Source organism: Tigriopus californicus, chromosome 5 (genome assembly GCF_007210705.1).
Source record: "Tigriopus californicus strain San Diego chromosome 5, Tcal_SD_v2.1, whole genome shotgun sequence".
Lineage (NCBI taxonomy): Eukaryota > Metazoa > Arthropoda > Copepoda > Harpacticoida > Harpacticidae > Tigriopus > Tigriopus californicus.
In genome coordinates this window covers 9661393-9686913 of record NC_081444.1, presented here as the reverse complement: position 1 = coordinate 9686913, position 25521 = coordinate 9661393, and the positions used below count along the sequence as shown (strand labels likewise).

At 42.6% G+C, this 25521-nt stretch overlaps 4 protein-coding genes across 7 annotated transcripts in view; 2 read left to right on the top strand and 2 right to left on the bottom strand.

The window, feature by feature from the left end:
• Positions 1 to 1494: 1494 nt before the first annotated feature.
• LOC131880156 (N-acetylated-alpha-linked acidic dipeptidase 2-like) lies at positions 1495 to 4066 on the top strand. Its single transcript, XM_059226687.1, has one exon. The coding sequence runs from the start codon at positions 1694 to 1696 to the stop codon at positions 3962 to 3964; it is 2271 nt and encodes a 756-aa protein (XP_059082670.1). The 5' UTR covers positions 1495 to 1693; the 3' UTR covers positions 3965 to 4066.
• A 2878-nt stretch (positions 4067 to 6944) lies between these two features.
• Positions 6945 to 18144, bottom strand: LOC131880159 (prolactin-releasing peptide receptor-like). 4 transcript variants are annotated; one of them, XM_059226691.1, is made up of 5 exons: positions 18033 to 18144; positions 13845 to 14554; positions 12721 to 13769; positions 12407 to 12524; positions 6945 to 8566 (listed from the first exon to the last, which is right to left on the bottom strand). In XM_059226691.1, the coding sequence occupies exon 5, from the start codon at positions 8545 to 8547 to the stop codon at positions 7045 to 7047; it is 1503 nt and encodes a 500-aa protein (XP_059082674.1). In that variant the 5' UTR covers positions 8548 to 8566; positions 12407 to 12524; positions 12721 to 13769; positions 13845 to 14554; positions 18033 to 18144; the 3' UTR covers positions 6945 to 7044. The 4 variants fall into 4 exon arrangements, with proteins under 4 accessions (XP_059082674.1, XP_059082673.1, XP_059082672.1 ...); XM_059226690.1 differs by having other exon boundaries at positions 12721 to 14080; positions 14168 to 14554; XM_059226689.1 differs by having other exon boundaries at positions 12721 to 14554.
• Positions 18145 to 18229: 85 nt separating this feature from the next.
• LOC131880160 (uncharacterized) lies at positions 18230 to 19646 on the top strand. The gene is made up of 2 exons (XM_059226694.1): positions 18230 to 18618; positions 18730 to 19646. The coding sequence occupies exons 1-2, from the start codon at positions 18284 to 18286 to the stop codon at positions 19625 to 19627; spliced, it is 1233 nt and encodes a 410-aa protein (XP_059082677.1). The 5' UTR covers positions 18230 to 18283; the 3' UTR covers positions 19628 to 19646.
• A 1032-nt stretch (positions 19647 to 20678) lies between these two features.
• Positions 20679 to 25521, bottom strand: part of LOC131880157 (retinal homeobox protein Rx-like) — a 45682-nt gene continuing 40839 nt past the window's right edge. Inside the window, exons 2-3 of the mRNA XM_059226688.1 lie at positions 21891 to 22072; positions 20679 to 21728 (exon numbers count right to left, since the gene is read on the bottom strand). Of these exons, the coding sequence (XP_059082671.1) occupies positions 21408 to 21728; positions 21891 to 22072 (503 nt within the window). The 3' untranslated portion in view covers positions 20679 to 21407. The remainder of the gene's footprint in view (positions 21729 to 21890; positions 22073 to 25521) is intronic.

Below are 25521 nucleotides of genomic sequence, written 5' to 3'. Positions count from 1 at the left end.
TCGGAGTCTCTACTTTTGGCAGTTGGGTGTGACGCATTTTCACCCAAAACTGGTGTACCTCAAATTATTTTACATAAGGTATATAAGGTAATGGTCAAAAAAGTGTGTTTACTGGGATTTGGACGAGGCCATGCTTTTGGACCGACCAGGGACTACCTGATATATTTTCACTTAAGTCGTTGGAAAGAAAACCGCTGTATACCACTCGTAGGTATGATCTTTTTAAATCCATTCGAAAACATTGTGTCTGAAACTGTGCAAAACTGGTTTTATAAGCCCTGGGATCGCGTAATATACTGAAGCCGCTTTAAATTCCACTGCGGCAGGTCTAGTGTGTCCACAATTGGTTGACGCGTCTTGCATAATCCGTGGTTGATTCGATCGACTCGATTTGATAGTACACCAAATTCGTGATGTAATTATGATTTTAAGCACCCACTTTTGGATATCATTTCCCTACCATTGTTTTCCAAAAGTTATTTAGTCATGATGTGAGAAACCCAATCTCGAAAGGTGCAGATGTTTTCGACTTAAGTTCACCATGGTTTGAAGATTACGATTATGAACTACTGAACGTTTGATGGTTTTCAAGGATTTTCTATGCTCGCCGTTTATGGACTACTAAGCACTTCTCCTTTTAAATAGTAATTTGATTTAGGCATCACTGATCAAATGCATTTCATTTCCAACTGGCTATTTTTCATTCACATCTTGCATTGATTTTTCCCCTTTATCCTCGTTTTGTACCAATTGACGATGTAAAGCCAGTTTTCGTATTAGATTAAGTTCCCTCACTCAGGCTTTAATAATTGTATGCCCGTATCACTTCTTGAACACGTGTAGTACGCACCTGAGATAATCATTTTAAACTTAAATTGGCAGGCGGGTCTTTGGTTGTTCTGTCGCTATCAAGGCTATGAAATACACGTCCGGCTCACCGAATGGCATCGTCCTAGCACTGTTTGAGCTGCTCTAGCTAAATTGTTCTCTACTGTACAGGGTTGTCCAGAAATTTTTGGGCATGGACTACCGGCAGTTACGGCGAGCATCATTTATGGTTACTAAAAAGATCATAGCCCATATAAATCCAATCTTCTTTTGATTCAGAATGGAACAATTAAAAAAAGAACATTGTTTTCAGATTGAAACAGAAAGGAGGCCTTAATATCGAGAACTAAAGACCAAAAATATGATTTCCCTGCCTAACAGATGAAAAAAAATCTGCAATACCATTTCATGTTTTAAGAACCTATATGCATGATTCAGCAAGTGTTTTTCTTATACATGGAGAAAATCAAGCATACACAATGTCAATTTTAACATAGTGTGTTTCAGCAAAATAATAACCTAGCCGAATTCTGCTCCAAAATGTCAGGATAACCCTGTATGTACATAGGTAAACCCATGCTAAACGTGGAGGCGAACGCTCAATTTGTTGGAACGTGTTGTCCGGGGCAAAGTCTATTTCTATTCAAGCTCTCCAATAGCATGTTAAGAATAAGGTGTTGTCCATCGTTGCTGAGTGCATGCATGCACTCATTCCACTTGGGCAGTTCCTCCGCCCCTCACTCTCGAGAGACTTTTCCCCTTCTTAGTCAATGCGCAATCTGATAGTGAAACGATGCGCTCCAAACCCGATGACAACACCAAGTTCTGACTTCCAATAGGGTCATTCAAACGCGTTTCTAGCAGAATGGGCGTTGTGTTTGTCGATAGAAAGATCGTTGGTATTGGCGTGTTGGTGGGTGTGACCATTTTTGTGGTAGGCATTCTTATCGGGTATTTTAGCACTTCGAGTGGCAATGGATCCACGGCATATGAACACAAACAAGGTATAGATCCTGAGTTCTTGGAGGAAGCACTGGCTTCGGTTGAGTCGGAGAAACTCCGAGATTATCTGGAGTTTCTCACACGGGAACCTCACATTGCCGAACTGAGACGCGATCAAGAGTTGGTGCAGTGGACCCAAGACTCTTGGGAGCAAGCTGGATTGGATCGTGTCGAGCAAATTGGTTACGACGTACTGCTCACGTGGCCCAATCAGACCAAACCAAATAAGATCTACCTACTGGATGGACAAAATCGGGTTCAATTCACCTCCCGGCATCAAGAAGATGAGTTGCACGACGGTGATGACCACCCTGAGTTCGTCCACGCTTTCAATGCTTACTCGGCTACGGGCGAGGTCACGGGTAAACCTGTCTACGTTAATTACGGCCGCGTCAAAGATTTCCAAGATCTGGAAACGCTGAATGTTTCCGTGAAAGGAAGGATTTGTGTCATGCGGTATGGCAAGATTTTCCGAGGAAACAAGGTCCAACATTGTGAACAGCGTGGTGGAATTGGCGCCATCTTGTTCTCGGATCCCGAGGAAGTGGCCCCATTTGGCACCGATCCCGAGAATGTCTACCCCAATACATTTTTTCTCCCTGGAAGTGGCATTCAGCGAGGTAGTGCCTTCATCGGAGACGGAGATCCACTGTCCATGGGGTACCCATCAGTCCCCAACGCCTACCGGATCAGGGTTGAAGACGCTGATTTGTTGCCCAAGATCCTAATTCAACCCATCGGCTATGATGACGCCAAAGTTATTTTAGAGAAAATGGGCGGAAAACCGCCCCCCGAGGAATGGAAAGGTAAAATTGAGGGCGTTGACTACCGATTGGGTGGTGAGATGTTACCCGCCTTTGCTGATTGGAACATCAAGATGAATGTGAACAACTACAACGACACCGTGAGCAGCATCAACGTCATTGGTTATCTCAAGGGCAGGGTTGAGCCTGATCGCTATGTTTTCGTGAGTAACCACAGAGATGCGTGGGGATACGGAGCAATGGACCCTTCATCTGGTACGGCCCAAGTCATGGAAATGGTCCGCATTCTAGGGAAATTGCATCAGGGCGGCTGGAGCCCCCGACGAACGATAGTCTTTTGCAGTTGGGGCTCAGAGGAATATGGCATTTTGGGCTCTTACGAGTGGGTGATGGATAAGGTGAGCAAAATCATGGCTCGCTCTGTGGCTGTGATCAACGTGGATGTTGGTGTCTCAGGGCCCATTGCCAGGCATAAGTCCTCGCCCATCCTTCGAGAGCTCGTTTATGAAGCGGTCAAGCAATCCTCAGATCCAACGATGACAGATAATGAAGGTACAAGCTCTCGAAGTTACTACGATTTCTGGAAACTATGGTACAACCAAGACAAAACTGATCCTAACCAACCCGACGAGGAACCAGAAATTGGACTCATTGGCTCGGGCTCCGACCATGCCGCGTTTGCTTTCTTTGCGGGCGTTCCCGCTGTGGATATCAGGTATCGCGATGATCCCAAGAAATATAAAGGTGTAGGCACTTACCCCATGTATCATACCGGCTTTGAGACCTTCTACTTGGTGGATAAAATCGTGGACCCCGGATTCAAGATCTACAAGACATCCACAGAAACGATGCTCAGTCTCACTTTGAGCATGTCCGAATCTCAGATCATTCCGTATGCTCTGGAGCGATATCCCGAAGCCATGCAAACTACCATGAAATCGTTTCAGGACTCAAATGTGAGCCATTTACTAGAACATAATGGAGCCTCACTAACCTTTCTGGTTCAAGCCATTGATGAATTTGAGACGGCTGTGAAAGACTTCGTCACTCGATTGAGAGAGCTTGATACCTCGAACGAGCTTCAAACGCGTCAAATCAACGACCAGATGATGCAGTTGGAGCGCGTGTTCATTATGCCACGTGGTTTGCCAGGAAGACCAGATGCAAGGCATGCCATTTTCGCTCCAGCGAAGTTTAACAGTTATGGCGGCTCAGCCTTCCCAGGGATTTCTGACTTAATTCACGAGATTGAAAAGCTCCAGGGAAAAGCGTTAGCTCAACGTTGGGAGCAGATCAAACGTCACGTGTCGGATCTCATGATTCTTGTGCGAAATGCTGCTGACTTCCTAAAACCTCTAGATGATATTTGAGGCTTTTTAAATTTCCTAAGAGGCATTGAATGTGAAAATATCTTGTTATGCCATGCCTATCTCATATTTACCGTGTACCAATGAATAAATGTACAAGGAGTATATGTACGTACAGTATGTACAGTGTGTATGTACGACGAGATCAATACGGAAATCAATGGGTCACTGGTTGAAAGTGTTTGCTCTCCGGATTATTCATTCCAAGCACATTTGCTTTTAAACAAACCAGGGATTGCCTCAAGCACGTCTCTTGGAAACGTTTGTCCGTATTCCGGAAGAATACACTGGGTACAATGTCTTTTCTAAATGGTGAAGACCCAAATGGACTATGGCCTCTTCTTGGAATCTAGTTGGAACGAGCAGCAAAAAAACCATTTCGGATTCCTAACTAATCTCAACAATCAGAGGGTTCATTTTTACCCATTATGGTCACTTCTCACTCATGTCAGTATACGGATCAAGCAATGATCCAAAGCAAAATAGTCGCAGATCTAGTCCGTACGAACGAGGGAAAGACAGACCATCATCACAACGTTGGATCTTGAGGCATCGGCTTCCGAAATGAAATGTATATCTAACAATTGAAAGGCCGTCTTGGCCAGTGAACAGGTTCTTGGGCGGTCAATAGGGGATACTAAGAAGATGATGAAGATCGGCATTGGTTAAAGGAGAAATGGCCTTGGCTCGCCCACAGGCATCAAAGCAATTCTTCCTCCTTTCCTACCTCTTACCTCCTATTTCCTATCAAGATAAGGAGGTCTAGGGAGGAATCGTCGTCTTCCTCTTATTCATTTCTCCCCCTTTGTGAAATACGAATGACGACGAACCTGTACTTTTGTCTAAGAGCTGTACTTTGTTAGAATATTAGACTCACTTTACAAAATAAGCTTAGTCTAGAATACATAGCTGAAGAGGGAAACGAACCTGACAACCCATCACAAACCAACCATTCATGCAAGTAGAAAGTAGAGACTTGCGACCTCCCATTTGTAGCGCCACGACATGCTCGTCTAAATCACGTAGACCTGAAGTCCAAATCATAGAAATTGAGTCAGTCACTTGAGATAAAATGCTTCATCATAATTGGATCCTTTGTCAGACCCCCCAAGTTAGTCTCATTGTTAAAGTCGGGGGATTTGAGAGCGGCTGATGAATGGCCAAAGAAAGGGGGAGGGGGCTACTCGAAGTCAATGGTGTCCTTGATGTCCGTAGTGGGTTGTTGTTGTTGTTGTTCAGCTTGATCTCCAGGGTTGTCCGCGCCCAGAAGACTATCTTATAGAGGCAACTTATTGTTTGAATTATTAATCAATATATTCCGTCCAAGGTCCAAGGGTCTGGATCTCTTCATGGCACATTTTTGATCAAAAGCACGCTGACGTTTCACGTTTGTTTGCGGTCATTCCATTGAAAACCAGAGAAAAAAAGAAAGAATCGACTATGGAGAGCACTTGAATTTTCTATCATTGTGGTCGCTGCTGACCTCGAACACAGATAGTCATAACTCATAATCATCTGATCATAAGTGATCGTGACAAATGTCAAATCCTAAGCGCTAAAGTACATATTTAACAACAACTAGTCAGTCTACGATCTATAAAGTTCTTATTTTCGGCTACGGGAAAGAGGAAAAAATAAAGTGCTTCAATGCAGCATTTTCTAGAGCTGTCTTCGTTTATTTGGTATTTGGTGTCTTTTGTAGTGTCTTGAGTGCTCACAAGAATACATTGAAACCCAGATCAGGAGAGACTCTGCAAAATAACAAGAACAATCGGCCACGGCCTCCTTCTTCTTCTTCTTTTTTCTAGGGGACCAGTTTTAGCCAAGGTTGTTTCCCATTGTAGTCTATTAGGCCTGTGCCAAGTGGCCCAATTGTTAGGCTCGGAAAGACTCTTTTTAGTGTGCTTAGAGTACCTGTTTTCAAAGCTGACGATTGATTATAGTCTCAGTTCATGTCTCGTCTCTTGGGTCTTCAAAAAAACGGTTTTTTAAACAACTGACCCAAAAAGGTTCGATATGTTAGAGATGAGAAAAATATTAAGGACACTTGGACAAAAAGAATGAAATGTCATTTGCTACGAAGAATAGATATTTTTTACTCTTTAAGAAAGCATTAATGTAAGTTGTCTTCACATAGACATAGAACAGAGAGCCATGGCTGAAGAGTAGAAACCACCTCTGCGGTTTCCTTGATTTGAAGCCGTAAAGGTCGTCTTCTTGCCTGCTTTTTGAAACGACAAGTCAGTCATTTTGTCATGATCACCCGAACGTTAAGAAAATGTATCCAACTCCTTTTCATCGTCGAAATACAGTATTTGGAAGCATTTGAATCCCAAAGCCCAATTGAGCGTGAAAAATCGATGTTAAAAAGCCGAGTCGGTGTCATTTCAAGGACGAAGCACCATTATTCTTATTAACCGCTGTGCGTGGTGGTGGCGGCCCACAGCAACGAAAAGAGCCTTGTTTTTCGGCAAGGCCTCACACCAGGATGCTCGATAAAACTCACAGCAACCATTTCCAGCTCGTTTTGAGTTCCAAATTGCAGCTTTCAGCGTCAAAAACAAACAATTATCCTCTCAGAGTTAGATTTGAAAATGGCGCCCCAGATACAGCTAAAGCAAGATGAATCATTCAGTCACCCAAGTCAGTACATTACCAAAAGCATATTGAGTTTGAATCCTTTTCAGGTGGATGTCACCTGGTACTAAATAGGTGCTGTACATATCCAATATGAAGATCTATCTATTCTCAGATTCGGCCAACGCTGAGAAAGTTAGTTCAAAACTCCTTTGTCGATCTTTAGTCCTAGAGACTTAAAGGTCCCTAATTCAAACGCATGCACGCACGGATTCCAATACTTAAATCCAGAGTCAAACAATTCAGAATCCACAATGTCGGATTGACTCGCGAGGAAAACTAAATTGGAATCGTTCCTGGATCATCTTGTACGAGATATGGTATACTGTTTTTTTTTATACACATAAACGCTCCACAATGTATAATTAACATACTGTTTAACTGCATACATGTCTGAAATTTGTACGTATAGACAATGAATAAAGAGAGAATGGAATGACGCGAATCTAACACGATCTTTCCTCTCTAGCCGTCGCTTTGGTTGTTCTTAGAGTCACGCTCGAAGACCTTTGACGTTCATCACATTCTTCATTTTGATGGGGGCAAGAAAGACCCTGTCCGTTTGACGGATCTTGGACGGACACCCCCATTTCAGAGTTCGATTCTTGGTCATGCCCATTTGTTTCGTGGTGCGAGGATCGCTCTTTGATGGGACAGAGAGGCGACTGCTTTTTCTTGGGCTGAGGGACAGCATGTACTGGTAGCGGAGCACCACCTTCTTTTAGATGGCAGCTGACTTGGGTTTTGACGAGCATGTGCTTCATCTTGGTGCGGCGAGACTCGTGGGAAATGGATCGCTTTATGGAAACTCGTCGCACTGTCGAAGTCATTCGCGTGAGCAGACTCGCGTTCAGGATCTCAGCGTTGGTTGTTTCGTTATCTCTGAGAATTTGACAGCGAATCTGGTCATTCCCGTTGGTCTTCGCCCCGCAGACGCCTTTCAAAACGGGCATCATTCGAATGAATTCCTTTTGGAAGGAATCGTTGTGCCAGCCGTACAGAAAAGGGTTATAGCACGTGGAAGACATGGCCATCACATGGCACACGAAGAACACCAAATGGTAATATTCCCAACAGAAAATGGGAAAGAACTCGAGATCTGCCAAGAGATTGATGCAATTCAGCGGCAGCCAGCAAATGCCAAACACTATCACCATGGAGATGAGCATGCGATTGGTTTTCAGGTTCCTCGCCCGTTCCACTTCCTCACGTTGAGCCGATCGCATACCGGGACGCATGTGACTACGGGTGGTGAGCTTGCGGATGATGGCCGTATAGCACAGGATGATGGTGATGAAGGGGAGCACAAATTGCGTGATGTTCGTGAAGGCACCGTAGATCGTCCGGCGCAGACCACCCCAGGTTTCGTTGCATTGCTCGTCGCCCGTGGTGTCGTCGTTCTCGATGGTCACGTGGTAGGCATAGGGCCCAGTGAAGAGGCATGCCAACATGTCGATGATCCAGATGAGGACCAAACAGGTCTTGACCTGCATTCGCGCTCGAAACGGGTAAATGATGACCACGAAGCGATCTAACGCGATTATGGTCAGGGTCAGGGTGGAAATGTACACAGACACGCCTTGTGAGAAAGGAAACAGCTTGCAGAGCACTTCACCAAACATCCATTTCCCACTGAAGGATTGTAACGGCGTAAATGGAACCGAGAATAGACACATGACAATGTCCGACAGGGCCAGATTCAGAATAAAATAATTGGTCACCGTCCTCATGTGTTTGGACTTGATCACAGCCAAAGCCACGAGCAGATTCCCAAAGAACCCGAAACAGAAGATGATCAGGTAGAGCAACGAAAAGATCAATTTCGAAAGAGGCGTATAAATGATGTATTGGATGGAGCAATAGGCCATGTCCTCATCCTCGCTTCGGAAGCTCTGCGAGTCGTTGTGGACCTCGAGGTCAGTGAAGCCTGATTCGTTGATCATGTTCATTCTGATGGCGCAAGCTAACCTGAAACATCATAAGACACTTTCATCAATTACTTCTAGGTCAAAGTCTATCTACCTACAAGAGCGGGCATGCAGCGAATTCGCCACACCCATTGGATTTCCGGGTCTTTGTACCAATAGGTGCTTGAGAAATTCATATTCGACGTTTAAACTTTGAAATGTCATTAGACCTCTACAAACTCAAGCAGAATGGAGTGAGTGAATTAAAATGATCGGTCGATTCGTGTTTTACGCAAGTGAAAGGATTTTTTGCATGAAATTAGAATAATCAATTAATCCTTCATGCAGGTCTCTCATGAATTCAATGAATTCAAAGAAAATGAAGACATTCTTTTGAGCGTAATAGCCCAGAGCGATCCAATCAACATAAATTTGTTTTCAGGTGAATCAGACCAACGACTGTTTAATGTTTGAAAATGTTCCCCTTCAACGTGTTAACGTGTTCTGTTCGCCGTTTCGAGATAAATATGTACGATTTGTACTCTCTCTTTCTCTCTTTTCAGTTCAGTACGTCTTTTCAATAGATGTCAATGATTGCAACGAAAAGATTCGTTCGTATCTACGTACGTAGCGAGAGGCTGGGGGGGAACCGGATAGAAGAATACTCAATAAGAAAGCACATATTCAACAAGTACGAGAACGTAGAATGTACGTGGTACAGACTATGTACAGTATATGTAGTGCCTATGAATAAGTCAATCAAATCATTGTGGCCGAACCAGTTGCCGGAACATTCGCTGCACTTGTCTTTCTCGTGTGAAATTTGAAGCGAGGCGACGCATTTTCTCTAGCTCCTCTATTAGGATAACGATGATGATGATGAAGAAGGAGATCCATCTTCAACACCATTCCAAATGCCTACTTGGACATAGTCCTCATTCTTCATGGAGACGCAATACTTCTTCGGATGTCGCTATCTCGAAAGTTATGTTGGATCTATTTGGTAGGCATGTTGTAGGCAAGCCAGGGGAAAGTGAGAAATACGTAGTGGTACATAGATAACTTCCCCTGGGAGTGGTGATTGCTTGCACTCATTCCTTCCAAAGAGAATGAAAGAATGCTCTCCAATCAAAGCGAGAATGTCCTCCTGAAAGGTTTCAGACGATAAGATTGTGGACAAATATTGACTTTGGATGAATCGTTCTGACTGCTACCGTTTCTGACAAACCCAACAAAATTGGCGGACCAGGTTAAGTGCAGAAATGTTCGTCGTCGAGGCGTTCCAATTTCAAATCAGGATTTGTTTCTCACCACCAAAGAGCACCAATAATCAGGCCAGATCCAGCTTGGGAACCAAAACTCGATTGCTATTATCATCACTCATCTTGGTCCTGATTGAACTGAGGCTGGATCCTCGAAGGGAAAGCATCGGATAACCAACTTTAATCCACGATGACCCTTAAATCAAGGGATCGTTGCGCAGACGCATTCTTCAAGTGACAGATTTTCCCAAAACGTGTTCAAAAGAATTAGGATGCAACGATGTAGAGTGGTGAGCACTATTCTAAAGACTCGAATATTTGGATAGTTTATGTTGATTCATCTCAAAAGCTGCAGGCTGTAGGCTGCAGAGGCTAGATGGCTGGCTGGCTACTCATTTGTCTTTGAATTTCCGCTTGATGCTTTATGCTTGATGTTATTTCAAGGTTGAAAAATTTTCTCTCCAGGAAATCATATTAGGAAGCACGAGTCAATGCTCATGTTTAAGGACGTGCAAAAAGTGCAAATAGATATGGCCAATTAGGCAAATAAATATGCATTAGTAAATGACAAAAATGCATAAAAATATGCAAAAAAGCTGTTCAAAATGCAAATGCTTGTTCAATTGACAGCGGGTACAAAGGACCAACCGCCGGTACACAGGCCCAGTAATGGAGCAAAGCTTGCAATATATGATCTTGTTCTGTTTGTTGTAAGACCGCGCACTAAAGATTTATGCTACAAAAACTTTTTTCTGATGTCCAGTATGCACTTTGTGTGACCAACGTCATAAATGTCCCAAATCATTGGATGTTGGACAACTAATGCCTGGGTTGGCTAATTAGTACAATAAATATGTTTGCAATCAATTCCTAGGAGACCATCCGACTCACTTTGTGGCTGACCAAGTGGTTGGTTGTCCAACGTCCAGTGTCTAGAAATGTAAGACTTTGGTCACCAAAAATGCATACTGGACATGAGACAAATTGTTTATGAAATAGGCGCAAGCTCACCCAACTCCTTGATGAGCTCTATGGGGCAAGTGACTTATAGTATCTTGTGAAAGAGAGAGAGACATGGATAACTGACTGTGGGATCAGTGGGTGTGGTAACTGACTCAAGCGATGTTATTTTAACTATATGTACGCCAAAGGCTCTGTTAGTGGTGGTTTCTTTTTGTTTTGGAAAACAGCCAGAGGAGTGTGTCACTTGAGTGGATGTTGTGAGGAGTTCTTTTGCTTTTGATTCGCTTTTGGTCCAAAATTGCAGATAGTGCAAATAAAAGTGCAAATAAGGTTAAACACATCAAATATGCATAAAAACTGGAAAAACAGCCAATTCTGAAAAAATAATGTATTTGCACATCCTTACTCATGACAAAACTTAAAGCAGGTAAGCAGGTGCAGGTGGAGTGCTTGTTTTCTGGATTTGAAATTGCTAGCTTGTTGAACAATCTGATTGACAACAAAACTACCCGTATGATTGTGATGGTTTTCTCGGTGTCAAACCATTAGCCTCAATGAGAAACTAAAAGAGGGTTTGAATGATTTTTTTGCCCTCGTATCTTTATCTAAAGCTTAATACATGCATGCTCGTTCACTATTTTTGTTGGTGGCTTTTGCACTTTCTTCATTGTTTTACTGCAGTACCACGTCTTGTCTTTACAACCAGCATTTGAATTCTTATTATATGCGCCCTTTTTACAGCCGGGTCTTATCTTGAGCAAGATGAGATAGGCTTCCTAAATAGCTTTACATTCTAAAGATGTAATTAGTTAGTGCTTCAAGACTATTATACAAACTCTTTGGACATGAATTCTTATCAAATATACGACATTGTCGCCTTGGTGACGAGACAGATTTGCCCAGCGGTCAAATGTTAAGGCTTGGGAGAAGTGGAAGACGAGACAGTGGTCGCAGAAAGAAAGAAAGACAGGGCAATGGCAAATGGGAATGGAGTCCATGAAAACGAGCCAAAGCCCGTACTGAAAGAGACTCTACTTAAATTTGTTGGAAAGGTACCACATATTGAATTGGCGATTGTGGAATGGTATGCTCAAAACTAAATTCTATGGAGGGATTATTGCCGCAATTCCAGTGAGCCGTGATCACCCTCATAAGAATGTATGCAAGCTTACATCGTGTATTGCTTGTTAATGCAACAGGAATAAAGGTCTTGGTCTTCATTTTCCTCGTCGTCTCAAAAGACGACCTCGTTGCACCATCTGGAGGACTTTGGCTTTTCATGGCCAATCTCGGACTCTGGATTGCTCGTATCGCATTGCAATACTTTGGTAATATTACATGTACCTGATGGAATGATCCAAAAACAGATGCAGGCGATAGCTGTTTGTGAATCCACCAATTGTTTGCTCATACTACATATTGGGAGTCAAAAGTTAATTTTCTACTATACTCATCTTGGAAAAATTGCCGTTGATTGTCAAAGAAACTTCCCTTTAACCTTTAACTTTAAGCTCATCCGAAAAGATGTTGAATCGTAAATTATTTCAATCCGTGTCTTTTGTAAACATAAAAATGAAGGTGCCTAAGACAGCATTTCAATTCAACTCTTTTCTCCATCAAATGAAAACTGTTCTGACATGGTGTATTTTTGATGAGATGAATCGGAAGGAACCTACCTCGAGAAGATGATCCAATTTGGTGTTCCTTTTATTTCGTCTTCTTGTCCCTCTCACAAAATCGAGACACCTTTATAACTCCAACTCGTTTAGCATTTGAAGCAGGTGCGATGGGGTCCTGTAATAGAGAACAATAGTAAGAAAGGTCAATTTGAAGTTTCATACAAATCGCCCTCTCCCAAACTAATTCTTGCTCAATGTTCACGTTCAGACATCTCGTTGGCTTCCCACAAACAATAACAATACACCAACGCATCACTTGCTTCCAAAATCCCATTTCAACCAAACCTACTGAAACGCCTTATTGCCCTTACCCGACAAAGTTGTGATGAGATCCAGTCCGAGTGTGGGTATTTCAACCCCCTTTCTACATATCCACTTGACTGTCAACAGAGTGACACATCAACCTGTAATGGGAAAAAGCACCAGCCCTCCACTCTTGACTTGACGGCCTTTCTTTCCTCAGGAGAAGGAACGAGACCTCGTTCAAGTCCACTTGGCTGAATGGAGGTAAGAGGACCTCGAGGACGTAGAGAGTACGCCGCAGATGAAGAGAGAGAATTCGGTGAGATCCACCGACATCCAGTGAGATGGTGTAAGAGAAACAGAGAAACGGAGAGAATGGCGGGCTTGAGTCGTTTTCGAAAGGAGAGCAAATCTCGTCCTTGGCGTCCAACCTTCGTTTGTTGCTTTATGCCTTGTCGCTAATGAGGATGTGGGCGGACAACTCGAACTACCATTCACTGGACGCGGAACTTTACGCTACGTAGAAGGGGATGTATGAAAAGATGCTCGCTCGCCGTCCTGGGGGCGCATTTTCAAGCGAGGATAACAACCCTATACAACAAGTTTATATGCAGAGTGGTTAACTTTTTGTTATGACATAAATCGGGAGCAGCGATCGGCCAATGTACGTACGCATACTGTTGATGTTCCTTGCTTCAGGAATAGGTGCGTACTTTGTTTAAGCAGAAGCCATGTGCCATTTGGGCATTTGTTGGGTACCAACTTCACCAAAAATGAGCTATTCCTGACTTACTAGAGGTACGACAATCAGAGCAATAACGTGTTCTTAAGTCTTAATTGACAGACGGGTGGCCTGTTGCAAAATATAATCCAAAAGACAATGCTTGTCTGATTACATACTCTTCACAAGTGATGAAAGGAAGTTTGAAACGCTCATTCGCATTAAAATGGCCGACGTACAAAAGCTTATAATGCGCTCAGGAGAGTTGTCATGGTGGGTCTGCATCATTTCTGCACTTGAAAATTGGCTTCTTCAAACTCTCTTCTGTCCCTGGATCTGCAAAGTTGCTGGCAGTATCTTTATCTCATATCAGTCCTCGTCTCAAAATTGCATTTTCTAGAGTACGAGGAGAGGGCAGGGATGATTTGGGCTATAATGCGATACAGTGCGTAGATTTAGAACTGGGTATACCTCAGCGTCAGCCGCACTTAAGACGTTCGTTGGAACCGTTGGAACCCAGGCAAGAAAAATTTGGATGGGAAGGGCTAGTCAAAACGATGATTCGACTACGGCTTCGTCCTAAGTTATGCCATTTGGGATAGTGTTTCAATTATAACCTCTTGTCTGGGATTTCCACATCGCACCAAGTCGAATCTGCATTTCTGAACCCAAGATTTTGATAAACAAAACACTAAAAGGGCAGCACGCTGAAACAAATTTTGAGAGGGTTTTCAAACACGTATACTTCCTTTGGTTTAAAAATCGTCCTGGATTTGTGGTTTTCCGAACTCAACTTTTCGACTTTGATCCTCACGGCTGAGCCAGCCCATCCATATCACAACTTGGATGGCAAGGACACAGGGTTGGCGACAAAGACGATAATGACGGTGAAGGAGACTCAATTCCACACCGTACTCAACCAATAACCAGCCACTAACCGAATGCTCTTGTGGACAATGACTCTCTCTAGGACAGGGTGTGCTCCGTTCCTTTCTCTTTCACCAACCACGAAAAGTAAACAAATGGGCTCAAAATTGGTAAGCTCTGAAACATTACCTTCAGGCAAAGGCCATTTTTCACGATCCAAGAAGCCACGTTGAAATGCCAACATTTCTCCGCGGTTGCTTTGGGCCTCAAGGCCACAAACATCAATTCCAGCCCGCTCCTGTTTGAAGAGTATCCTAAAAGAAAAGGTGAAAAGGGGGTGGAATGATATTGAAGAACTAGGGTAAGTTGTCATTGATAAATTGAACGTTAGACCATGGAATGATCCGAGCATATCAAACACTTTATATATATAGTAGACCCAAGGAAACTTGGCTATGGCATCTGAAGGTTGACAGAGAACGATGATGGTGTGGATGGGGTGGATGGCGAGACGATGGGACGATGGGAGGGTTTACCTGATGGCAGCAGCAATCTGGGGCCAGTTACCTAGTCAAACGATTTATGGTCAAGGTTGGAGAGATCTCACCATCCAGCCAAGCTTTTCGCTGGAAATACTGAACATTTCTTGTCATAGAAATATTTTGCATGAGTTCAATTATGCTGCAAATGTTCGTAACTGGCTACCTCTTGCACTCTCTTTGAATACTGTACAAGTACACCCAACCTTTCTAGCCTCTCTAAATGATGGTTTTAAATGTTATGCTCGAAATTTCACCACTAGACCACGCAGAGCCAAAACGGAGCATAAAAATAATTCAGGTTTTGGTTCCACATTGATGCTTTTTAAAATTTGGACCCTATCTATCATTTGATGCTGAATCGACTGGAACCTCTCTATGAATTAGAGAAGTCTCAGGGCCTCACATTTAACCTGGTTAGGCACAAAATGAGATCAAAATTGGGCTAAAACATGAGAGACCTTAAAATTTCCAAAGCTAGCTTTAGCCGCCATAAATAGTATGGACAAAGCTAACAAGGGCCCTTGTAATTGACACGGAGATTACAGTTGGCAGGTTTATTTAAGGATTTTGAGACGATTCTTCGGTAAATGTTTGTAGAGATATCTAGCTCGTTAAGGGTCGGGTGGGTGTTCTCTAACAATCTTTATACGATACCTCTCACATTTTTGTAATGTCCCTAGAAAAATATCGCTGGACCTCTTTGACCTATTTTCAAAAAACGGATGAATCTTCAATTATCTTTATTTCAAAAACGGCTGAATCTTCAATTATCTTAAGATTATCTTAATTATTTTTTCCTATCAAAAAGTCTGCTTTGAAAGGTGTTATTTTTAATTCAACCTATTACATTTTCCAACAATCAATGACCTCAAAAGTTATCTGGGAACTTTTCTATATATTTTCATGAGTTTCAAACTGTGTTGCATATGCGTTTTTCATTATGTTTTGGTAACATTATGTTTCTCGAAAACATGTGTTTTCATGTGCTCATGTGCTCAGCAGTTCATCAATGTTCGAAACTCTGAAAGTGGGAAGCCATGTCTCTTGTGAAAATTAAGATTAAAACTGCCAGTTTAAGTGCGGGACAATTCTATCTATAGAAGTCATAATAATAAGAATACTGTTTACATATTAAACTGAAGTCCCATCCATCCCTCGCACTCATTAGTTCAGTCCCTGAGAGAGCTAGAGCCTCGATTATATCTCATTATATTGCGGCCGAATGCATCCATATCGGTAAATCCCACTGATCCCCATCCCCTCCCATCACCAAAAAACGGAAGGCCAAAAAGTTCTTGGAACTTCTGTCTAGCATGCAAGCTGAAGAATAACATCTGAGTGTAAATAACGTTTCTTTAAGCCGGCCTTGATGCATTAAGCAGCCAATTATCTGGTTTCTAAGAGTATGTACGCATATCTTCTTTAGAGCCCAGATCACTATCTCTCTCTCTCTTTTGAGAGAGAGAGAGAGAGAGAGCGAAAAAAGAAATGGAAGATCCGCCTCTTGTGATAAACCATCGCATCATCGGTGAACCCCTGCAGAGTCGAGGAGTTCCTCTCGTGCCAGAGTTTCAAGTTCTCGTTTCCATTAGTGGGATCGACAGACATTCGACACACACTCTTAATCAGAAAGATGAATGAGCTAGTACGAAGGAGAGAAGGGGATTTAGTGGCTGGAAATTGGAAATTTAATCCAATTTGCCACAACCAGTTCCAACCAATTGCAATCCGTCCAAGCTTGGACAGATAAGAGGTCAACGAAGGAGCTGTTTTCGTTTCAGAGAACACCGCATTCATTTCATTTGACCAAGTACATGATGGTGGTTGGGCCAAATTCTCATCATCATAAGACTAATGTTTGGGTTGCTAACGATTTGTCCAACACCACGAACAAGTGCCTTCTCACTTTTAAGTTCCATTTAAAGGAGCGAGAGATACCTAACCAAATAAACACTCGAAGAAATGAGTTGACACATTCCTGAATGCACAGTATTCATTTACATACGGATTCAGATGGACCTCTGGGCTATCTCGTGCTCGCATATACCTAGAAGACAATGTACCATAGTTTGCCAATGCGATAGCTAACCCCACAGCAAGCAAGATTGTGTTCCCTTGCCCTTTCAGAGAAAAAGGTCGTGTTTTCCTTCTTCCGCAATGAGTCCATGGAACCTCTTTTGGGCACAGTTTTGAATGGTATACCCTATTCATATTAGACGAGAATGGAGGATGAGTGAGCGAGTGGAAGGCATGAAAGAACTTAAAGATAAATGAGTCGGTCAGGAAAAACTTGACTGAAGTTTTAAAATCTGGGAGACCTAAAAAGCTGCAAATAAGAAGACCCAAGCTAATTACGCATATGCAAAGTAGTCCATCAAATGCCAAACGGGGTTGTGGAGTTGAGAATAAAAAAAATCTTGCGGCAAAGCACGTAATTCAAGATCAAAGACTTTTTAAAATTCGACAGCATCCACAATAAAAACAAGTTGCAGCTCTGTGGATTTGGAAAATTTAATCCGTTAGTCATCATTAGAGACCCCGAAAAAATTGTTGGGATTGATATCTTGTTATTTTGAGAAATTATTCGATATTTTTAAAGTGGAATGTTTTTTGTCCAAATTTAGGCAAAATGAACGATTCTTTTCCGTCAATGAATATCGAAGTCAAATCTTGGCAACACTTCTGAAATTTTGATTTTAAGAGGTGTCGGAATGTTCTTGCAACTTTAAAATAGTAGGTCTACCACCTGGGATGATAGACTTGGTACATAACTTATCCCAGTCTGGACTAAGTTAGTTTGTAAGATGTTTGCAAAGCAAATAAGAATGCAAAACCGGAAAATCACTTCCATTTCAAAGCCTAAACTACTTAATATAAAAATAGATGTCAAAATAAGTCAATTGAGATAAAAACGGCAAATATATTCAAAACAAATCTTTGAAGAAAGTTAACACAGAGAAAGTAAGACTAAAATAATTTTAAATGAATTGTGCTTGACGAAGAAGATTTTAGTAAACCCTTGAAATCCGTAACATTCTCTTTGAAAGAAAGACTTTCCTTGCCAAAGTCCTTCATTCCCAAATATATTTCACTCAATGGCTTTCTATGTTGTTTCAAAAGTCAAGCGGTCAGTAGTAAAAATATCAATAAAGAAACAACTGCAAATCGTTCTTTTCCAAAACAAGACATTGGAGTTTCATGTAATTTATCAAACGATGTAACTGCAACGACCAAAAGATCGAAAAATCACCTGAACTTCTTGTTTTCAAGCAAAAATGGTGGGTTGTTTGATTCGGGTCACCTCAAATAATCGCCAAAAGGAGCACTTCACTTGTTTCCAAGACCTTTTCGAAAAGGTTCCCGCACGAAACTGTTGAATTGATTGTCTCGCAACCTCGTGATCTGACCGAGGGTTCTTTTGAAGTTCGGCTCATCGGTTCATTGTATCTCTCGAAAACATGTGTAAAATGTGATTTACAATCTCGCACCGTGTGAAATAGCATGGCTCTTGTGGCTCTTGTTTGGAATGTGTTTTCTGCAATATTGTCATGTGGTCTCTTGATGACAATGATTGCTGGATCGATGCCGTCACAAGCATGGTCATATCCTCTTTCTTCATTGGAACAAGCAACAGACAGTGGTGTATCTGCCCTTTCCTCACTTCATCGAACGTCAAGAAACGCAGCATACAATAAAAATAGGAGACATCGCCATCACCACCATCAACATCACCACCATCAACATCAACATCACCACGACCTTCATCAACAAGATCGTCGGATTGAAGATGCCTTTAGTGAAGAACCATTAACGAGAGACAATCTATCTTCCATCCAGTAAATTGAGCTTGAATTTAAGATTATATTTTCCTAGTATATACATACTAGTGTACCCATAGCTACGTACTATCCTTTTTACCAACGAAAATCCCTTCTTTCGATATGTAGGTTGAGGTATGAGACAATCCCTATCAGTGAAGTCAATCCTAAGGACCTTCAGAAGACGGTGACCTCGTTTAAAGTGGTTGAGGAGCAACTTCAAGGAGATCGAAATGAGGAAGAATTGGAAGACGAGGAAAACGAGGAAAACGAGGAGAACGAACCAGTACAAGGGAAGGAGAAGGTCAAAGAGAACCATTTATCGATAGCATTGGAAAGCTCATCGGAACCCGCTGATTCAATGGAAGGAACAGGTGGCTCCATAGAAACCCTGGATCTCGGACATGCCCCCCGAGCGAATCGTTCCCAAGTGGACTCTCCCAATAGCAGAAGTTTGAGAACCATTCTCAGCCAAACCAATGATCATTTGGTGGAAGAAGAGGCTCAAAGGAAGGAGAAAATGGACCAGTTTATGAAGTCTTTTGCTAACAAGTCTCAAGTTCAAGGTGAAAGGACTACTTTGAAGAAGATGGATCCAGAAGACGAGAGGAATGATGCCCTGGACTGCCCAGATTGTCACGGCAATCGCGTTTGCGACAAACGGACCAAAATGTGCCGTATTCCTTGTGGTCCCGGTTACCCTGTTTGTCCTCTTTCGGAATCATGTTTGAAGACGGGATTCTGTTCCAAGGTGAATGAATGGCTTTTGGAGACTGCTAGGCCAGCAGTCCGCGTGAACCAAGAGTACTCTGAGAATCACGATTATGCTGATCAAGAAGATGGAACAACGGAGGGAAACTCAACTTATTTGGAACCACTCAAGGACCAAACCCGTTTAAGTGAGCGGAAGATCATGCCAATCATTCAAAATGGTTTGGATCGTCTGAAAACGTCTCTCAAGATTGTGTTCCAAGATATGATAGAAGAATTCGGATTAAGCTCGGTTGTTGTTCAAAAAATCGAATAAACCCTCTTGCGACCATCTATCATCCCGTCATGTTATCATTTTTAATGTTGAACAAGATCTACTCTTACATGGTTGAAGATGTTCGTTCGTCGAGGGAAAGCGGTCATGGCTCCCTTTCTTTTAATGTTCTTATTATTAATGATGGACATTGTGAGTGCATTTTCCCAACCCAAAGGAGAAGATGGCATCATATTTGGGGACCCGCGAGAAACGAGGGCCAAGACTGCCAGGTAATGTTGACCATACACATCAACGGTGTTTCCAATGACGCAATCATTTCACCAGAAATTGAAGTGAAATTTGGCTTTTAGGAGGCTATCCCTAGCGAACGAAAATGCAGATACTTCCAACGAAAGCAGCAGCTTCGAAAACGCGGAACAACAGTCGGGTAAGCCATTGATCAATGGATAATTCTACACTTATCCCATTTTTGATGAAAAAAGAACTTTTGGTAGCAGGTCACTTTGGTTTTGAGAACCGCCCGAGAAGAGTGAGACAGAAAACAATCTTCTCAGCCAAAGCGAGAAAAAATTATGGTAATTCAAAAGAAGACTCGGAAGAACAATTGTTCGTTGATCCTTTGAAGTCTAGGGATAGAGGTGGTTTTGGTGACAAGCTCCAACGAGCCTTCAACGAAATCAGTTTGGTCCAATTACGCCCTAGACCAATATCATTCGATACGAAAAGATTTGTCCAAGCTCTCACGCGGAAACTTGTAGATTCTATCCAAGCTTTGGAATTGAGTGACTTTATTCGGATTAATGGTGGGCTCATCAAGCGGACCTTGGCCAACGTTGCGCTAAATGCATTGAAAAGGTATGAACTGTTGATTCATGGACGTCTCTCGTTTAATATGTACCTGTGTACTCGTAGTAGAAATCATGTGGCGCCTATCTTTTCTAGGTCTGCAAACGACGACTCTCGGAACATCATTCGAGATCCCCTTAGACGGTTTTCTTTCCGCCATCGGGACAATCGAGGCATAGATCGATCCATTTGATCGATCCTCCCGCCGTTTGTCACCTGTGGGACGAGAATGACTGGATGACAGTTATGTAACATTTAGTAGTAATTTATTCGACAACATCAATCAATCATGAACTATACTATATAATAGCAAGATGTCAAGTACATACAGCACTACAGAATGAAAGGTCAAACCAAACAGGCCGGTGCCGATAATGGCCTGGTCAGGTAGGCAATGATCAAAAAGGTAGGTTTGGTATATGCTATCATTGGGGAGATCAATGACCAAAGAAAGTGGAGAACAATAAGCACAAGATGAGATTCTCTAATGGTGTCTGCTGAAAGCAGATCCTGGAGGGGGTGGGTGGGTGGGTGGGTGGGTGTTACTTTCGATTCCGGGGATCTGGCGGGGTAACAAATATTGAAAACAAAGGTTGAACAGCTTTCAAGTATCCGAGATTATATTTTGGCTTCGAGTCGAGACAAAGGGCATGAGCAATCTGAGATAATAAGGTCGAGAAGGGATTACGGAAATGAGATTTGAATGAACTATGCGGGATCGTGGTCAACACTTGGAAACTCTGGAGGATGGGCGAATGGTAGTTAAATTCGCAGGTTGGTTGGTTGGTTGGTTGGTTGGTGGTTGGTTGGTTGGTTGGTTGGTTGGTTGGCTGATCATCTTCTGATACGGCAGAGACTGTTAGGGTTACCAGGATATTTCGTGTCAAAGATCCGGTCCATAAGAAGAATAAATGGTACAGGGCGGGTTGATGATGATATTAATGGCTGACAAGTCGAGACCAGGTGGGTAATTTTAACCGTCTGAATCAGTCACTCGAATTGGTGGAGATCCTTCGGAAATCATCGGGGATCGCGGAGACATCATGCTCTCTCGACTGCTTGGTGGGGATTGGTGAAGATTCAAGGGTGAGGCATGGTGACCCATCATCTTGGCTCCCGGCATGGCGGTCAGCCTGCTGGAGGCAAATGCGGCCACGGCTGCGGCCATTTGATGATGCCCAGTCATCACCGCCGAATGGGGAGGCAAGACCGCCGATGTGCATTCCACATCCTTGCGCAACTCCTCCATGTCACGTTTGAGCTTGGCACGACGGTTCTGGAACCACGTGATCACCTGAAAATGATCAACCAAATGAATTATGCCAACCAGCAACGTTAGGACAATGACGAATGTGTTAGTGAGCGAGTGAGTCAGTGGGTGAATGAATGCACTTTTCCCGGTCAGTAATTAGACTGTCGCATTTCAATCCATCAAATCATGCTCGAGCTTGCTTACCTGAGCATTGGAAAGGCCCAAAGCGGCGGCAATCTCGTCGCGATCCGCGGGAGAAAGGTATTTCTGGTAAAGGAACCGCTTTTCCAACTCGAAGATTTGATGATTCGTAAAGGCCGTTCGAGATTTTCGTTTCTTCTTTGGAGCTTGCTTCGCCGAAAACGACAATTGAGAAGGATCCAGCTCTGAAAGAAAAATAGAAAGAAAAAATATATTAGACGGTAAGACTATTGGAAATTATCCTATTAGCGGTCGAGAAATGCTGCATGTACGTAGGGTTAACGACGGGTGAGATGCTCTGACTCGTCTCGGAGCAGTTCGTCACAGAATCTGAATCGTAACATTAGGTAGGTGGTATTGGAGCCCTTAATCAACCGGAATGAAGCTCGATGTCCAACTTTTAGAAACCGCTTGTCAGTCGCACTAGAATGACTCCAGATTAAATTTTCATGAGTCGTTCTTTCCCTCTCTTTAATTTCATTCGGGATTTTTGCTCAATTTTATTCCAATTTCGGGACAAGGTGCACTTGGGCTCGGCCGTGAGTGCGAGAGCATAATGAAAGGCTTCAAAGCCATTGGAGCCAGCCATTTGTCGGCAAAGGGGACTAACAACCAGCACTGCTGACACTGAAACAACTACTACTACTTCTGCTACTACTACTCATAACAATAATTCGATTCCGTCTGCTACTACACCCGACTATACTACTAACAACGACAAGAGGACTACTACTTCACTTTGATATCAAATCATAGGGGACGGACCGTCTTTTTTCACCCGTTCCAAATGGATTGGACCTCTGTCCGTCCGTCCGACCGTCTGGATAGCTTGCTTGCTTGCAATTTGCCGACCGAGCAATCAATCGAAATTCAATGAAATCGTGAGAATCCCAATACGCATGAGCAACACACATATAAGTGTATGTATTTACTAAAACACGTTGATAATGATAGATAAACATAAAAGTCAATCATTGGGATTGAGGTGCAAACCTTACAGCAATTTTCGGACATGGACATCAGAGAGCGGATTCAAATCTTTTTGCTAATGAACTTGTCCGTATTGCGCAAATAAGTTTGAGCGACAGACTTATGGTTATTATGAAATTGAATCTCTGCCTTAGAATTTGACTAGTAAATGGCGCTCAGTTTAGCGCAAATTTAGCATTGAATTGGCTTCCACAACGACACTCTGATCTTTGAACCCTATTCCTCATTTGATTTGGTGCTTTGTTAAATGAACGAAGCGTCATCTACAGAAAGGCGTTAAGAGTCTGGTGTGCTTTACCAATCACAACCCGATCAACAACAGTTTGAGGGCTAGCCCTCTAACAACAATTAATCGGCTTTACAATGTACCAGTGGCTGTTGAGGATGTCTCTCATTTGATCAAACTCGTCCTGATTGAGAGACTTCAAGCACTTTGTCACATCATAATTGATATGGCAATGCGAACCGTTGGTTCATATATATATATATATACATCGCCTAGTTTGTGGTTTGAAACAATTGACACTCGGACACGCCCTGATTTCATAAATCAACTTGAGTCTTAATGCTGTCCAACAATCAGTCAGGCCGAAATTGCGTCATGAACGCCAAAAGCCAAACCTCGAATGTCGAAGCCTTTTTCGGCCCTCGAGTGATGCCGTATTTTGGAAACCCTTTCCATATTTAAAAGTGTGTCGAATCTTGGATTTATTGTCAGGTGGAGGTGGTGTGGTTGGACTCGAAATATTAGGTGCCCGATGGACGCTTTCCAAGGCTGTTAAACCCCATGATTACCATGTTCTCATGTAGCTTCAACCCGCTCGGCCACTTAAGAGTACTTCCTCGCCTCCTCGACACATCCATCTCCGACCCCACTCAATAATACGAGCCTTCGTACGATTTCTCCGCCTAATTGACACGCAATGGTGATCTATTGAAGGATTTTGGACTCGTACTTTCCCAAATGCTACCCAAATCTGAACGTCCAGATCCTGGAAGAGCGTGTGAAGGTCTTTTTTAAAGGCTGGATTAAATGAAATTGGTAGCTACGAGTCTGGACCGACGACACTTGAAATCGAGCTACGTACCGCGTGAAAGTCGAGAAATGACACCTCCTCATCCGTTGAGAATAATTCAAAGTAACAATTGTCACCTCCATTAGATCAGAAGTCGTGCTTGCACTTGGTCCGGAAAATACAGGAGAGTCGCACGCAGACAGTATGCTGCCATTACTATTATTATTTGTTTTCCGTATAATGAGCCGTAATTGATATGTTGAGTTCAAGTTTGATCGTTGCCTTTCGTGTGCAATGACATTCAAATGTGATAGGAGTGGCGCAACCTAGCGATCCCAAAGCAAAGACTTGGGACAACCCACGAACACCACATGCGAAACATGAAGAACTCGTACCTACAACTCTACAGTACAATGCTTATTCTACATACTCGTACGTAGAGTACATAACTCATAATGTACGTACGTACAAAGAAACAAGTTCCGGGGCAAGGAAAGTTGAGACGGATGAATCTCGTTTCGTGGCCCAAATTGGAATATTTCGATCTTGACCAAGTCATTCGTTCGATTTCTTTTCGCCACCAAAATGCAAAGCAAATGAAGAATGTAAGTCAACGTGTTCAGAAACACGCTTAACCATTTTTTTAGAGATTAAATAGTGGAGTAAGATGCCTCCCAATCGTTTTGGAACTCAAATGACCTTATCATTTATTTCAAAGGTATGTAATTGTCCAGTCGAACAACTGTACTGTACGTAAGTTGCTGGTCACAGGTATTGTTGATATCGAATAATGTGTTTCTGNCAGACAGTATGCTGCCATTACTATTATTATTTGTTTTCCGTATAATGAGCCGTAATTGATATGTTGAGTTCAAGTTTGATCGTTGCCTTTCGTGTGCAATGACATTCAAATGTGATAGGAGTGGCGCAACCTAGCGATCCCAAAGCAAAGACTTGGGACGACCCACGAACACCACATGCGAAACATGAAGAACTCGTACCTACAACTCTACAGTACAATGCTTATTCTACATACTCGTACGTAGAGTACATAACTCATAATGTACGTACGTACAAAGAAACAAGTTCCGGGGCAAGGAAAGTTGAGACGGATGAATCTCGTTTCGTGGCCCAAATTGGAATATTTCGATCTTGACCAAGTCATTCGTTCGATTTCTTTTCGCCACCAAAATGCAAAGCAAATGAAGAATGTAAGTCAACGTGTTCAGAAACACGCTTAACCATTTTTCTAGAGATTAAATAGTGGAGTAAGATGCCTCCCAATCGTTTTGGAACTCAAATGACCTTATCATTTATTTCAAAGGTATGTAATTGTCCAGTCGAACAACTGTACTGTACGTAAGTTGCTGGTCACAGGTATTGTTGATATCGAATAATGTGTTTCTGCTCGCTTTGTCTCCTTAACAAATAAGAAGATATATTTGACCCTTTATGCTTGAACAAGGTCTATGAAAAATTATGCGACCCAAACAAAATTAAAGAGGGCCACCAAGCAGTTCGAAAAGTACCTCAAATTGTGAGGTGATTTGAGAACGCTGACCGCTGGTTTAATTGGGGGATTTGAATCAGAAGTAAGGTTAACTTTATTGGGTCTTGTGAGGAGAACT

Coding starts and splice junctions, on each gene's coding strand:
- LOC131880156 (XM_059226687.1), top strand. CDS start 1,694: ATGGGCGTTGTGTTTGTCGATAGAAAGATCGTTGGTATTGGCGTGTTG.
- LOC131880159 (XM_059226689.1), bottom strand. CDS start 8,547: ATGAACATGATCAACGAATCAGGCTTCACTGACCTCGAGGTCCACAAC.
- LOC131880160 (XM_059226694.1), top strand. CDS start 18,284: ATGGCTCTTGTGGCTCTTGTTTGGAATGTGTTTTCTGCAATATTGTCA. Junction 18,619..18,729: donor GACAATCTATCTTCCATCCA/GTAAATTGAGCT, acceptor TTCGATATGTAG/GTTGAGGTATGAGACAATCC.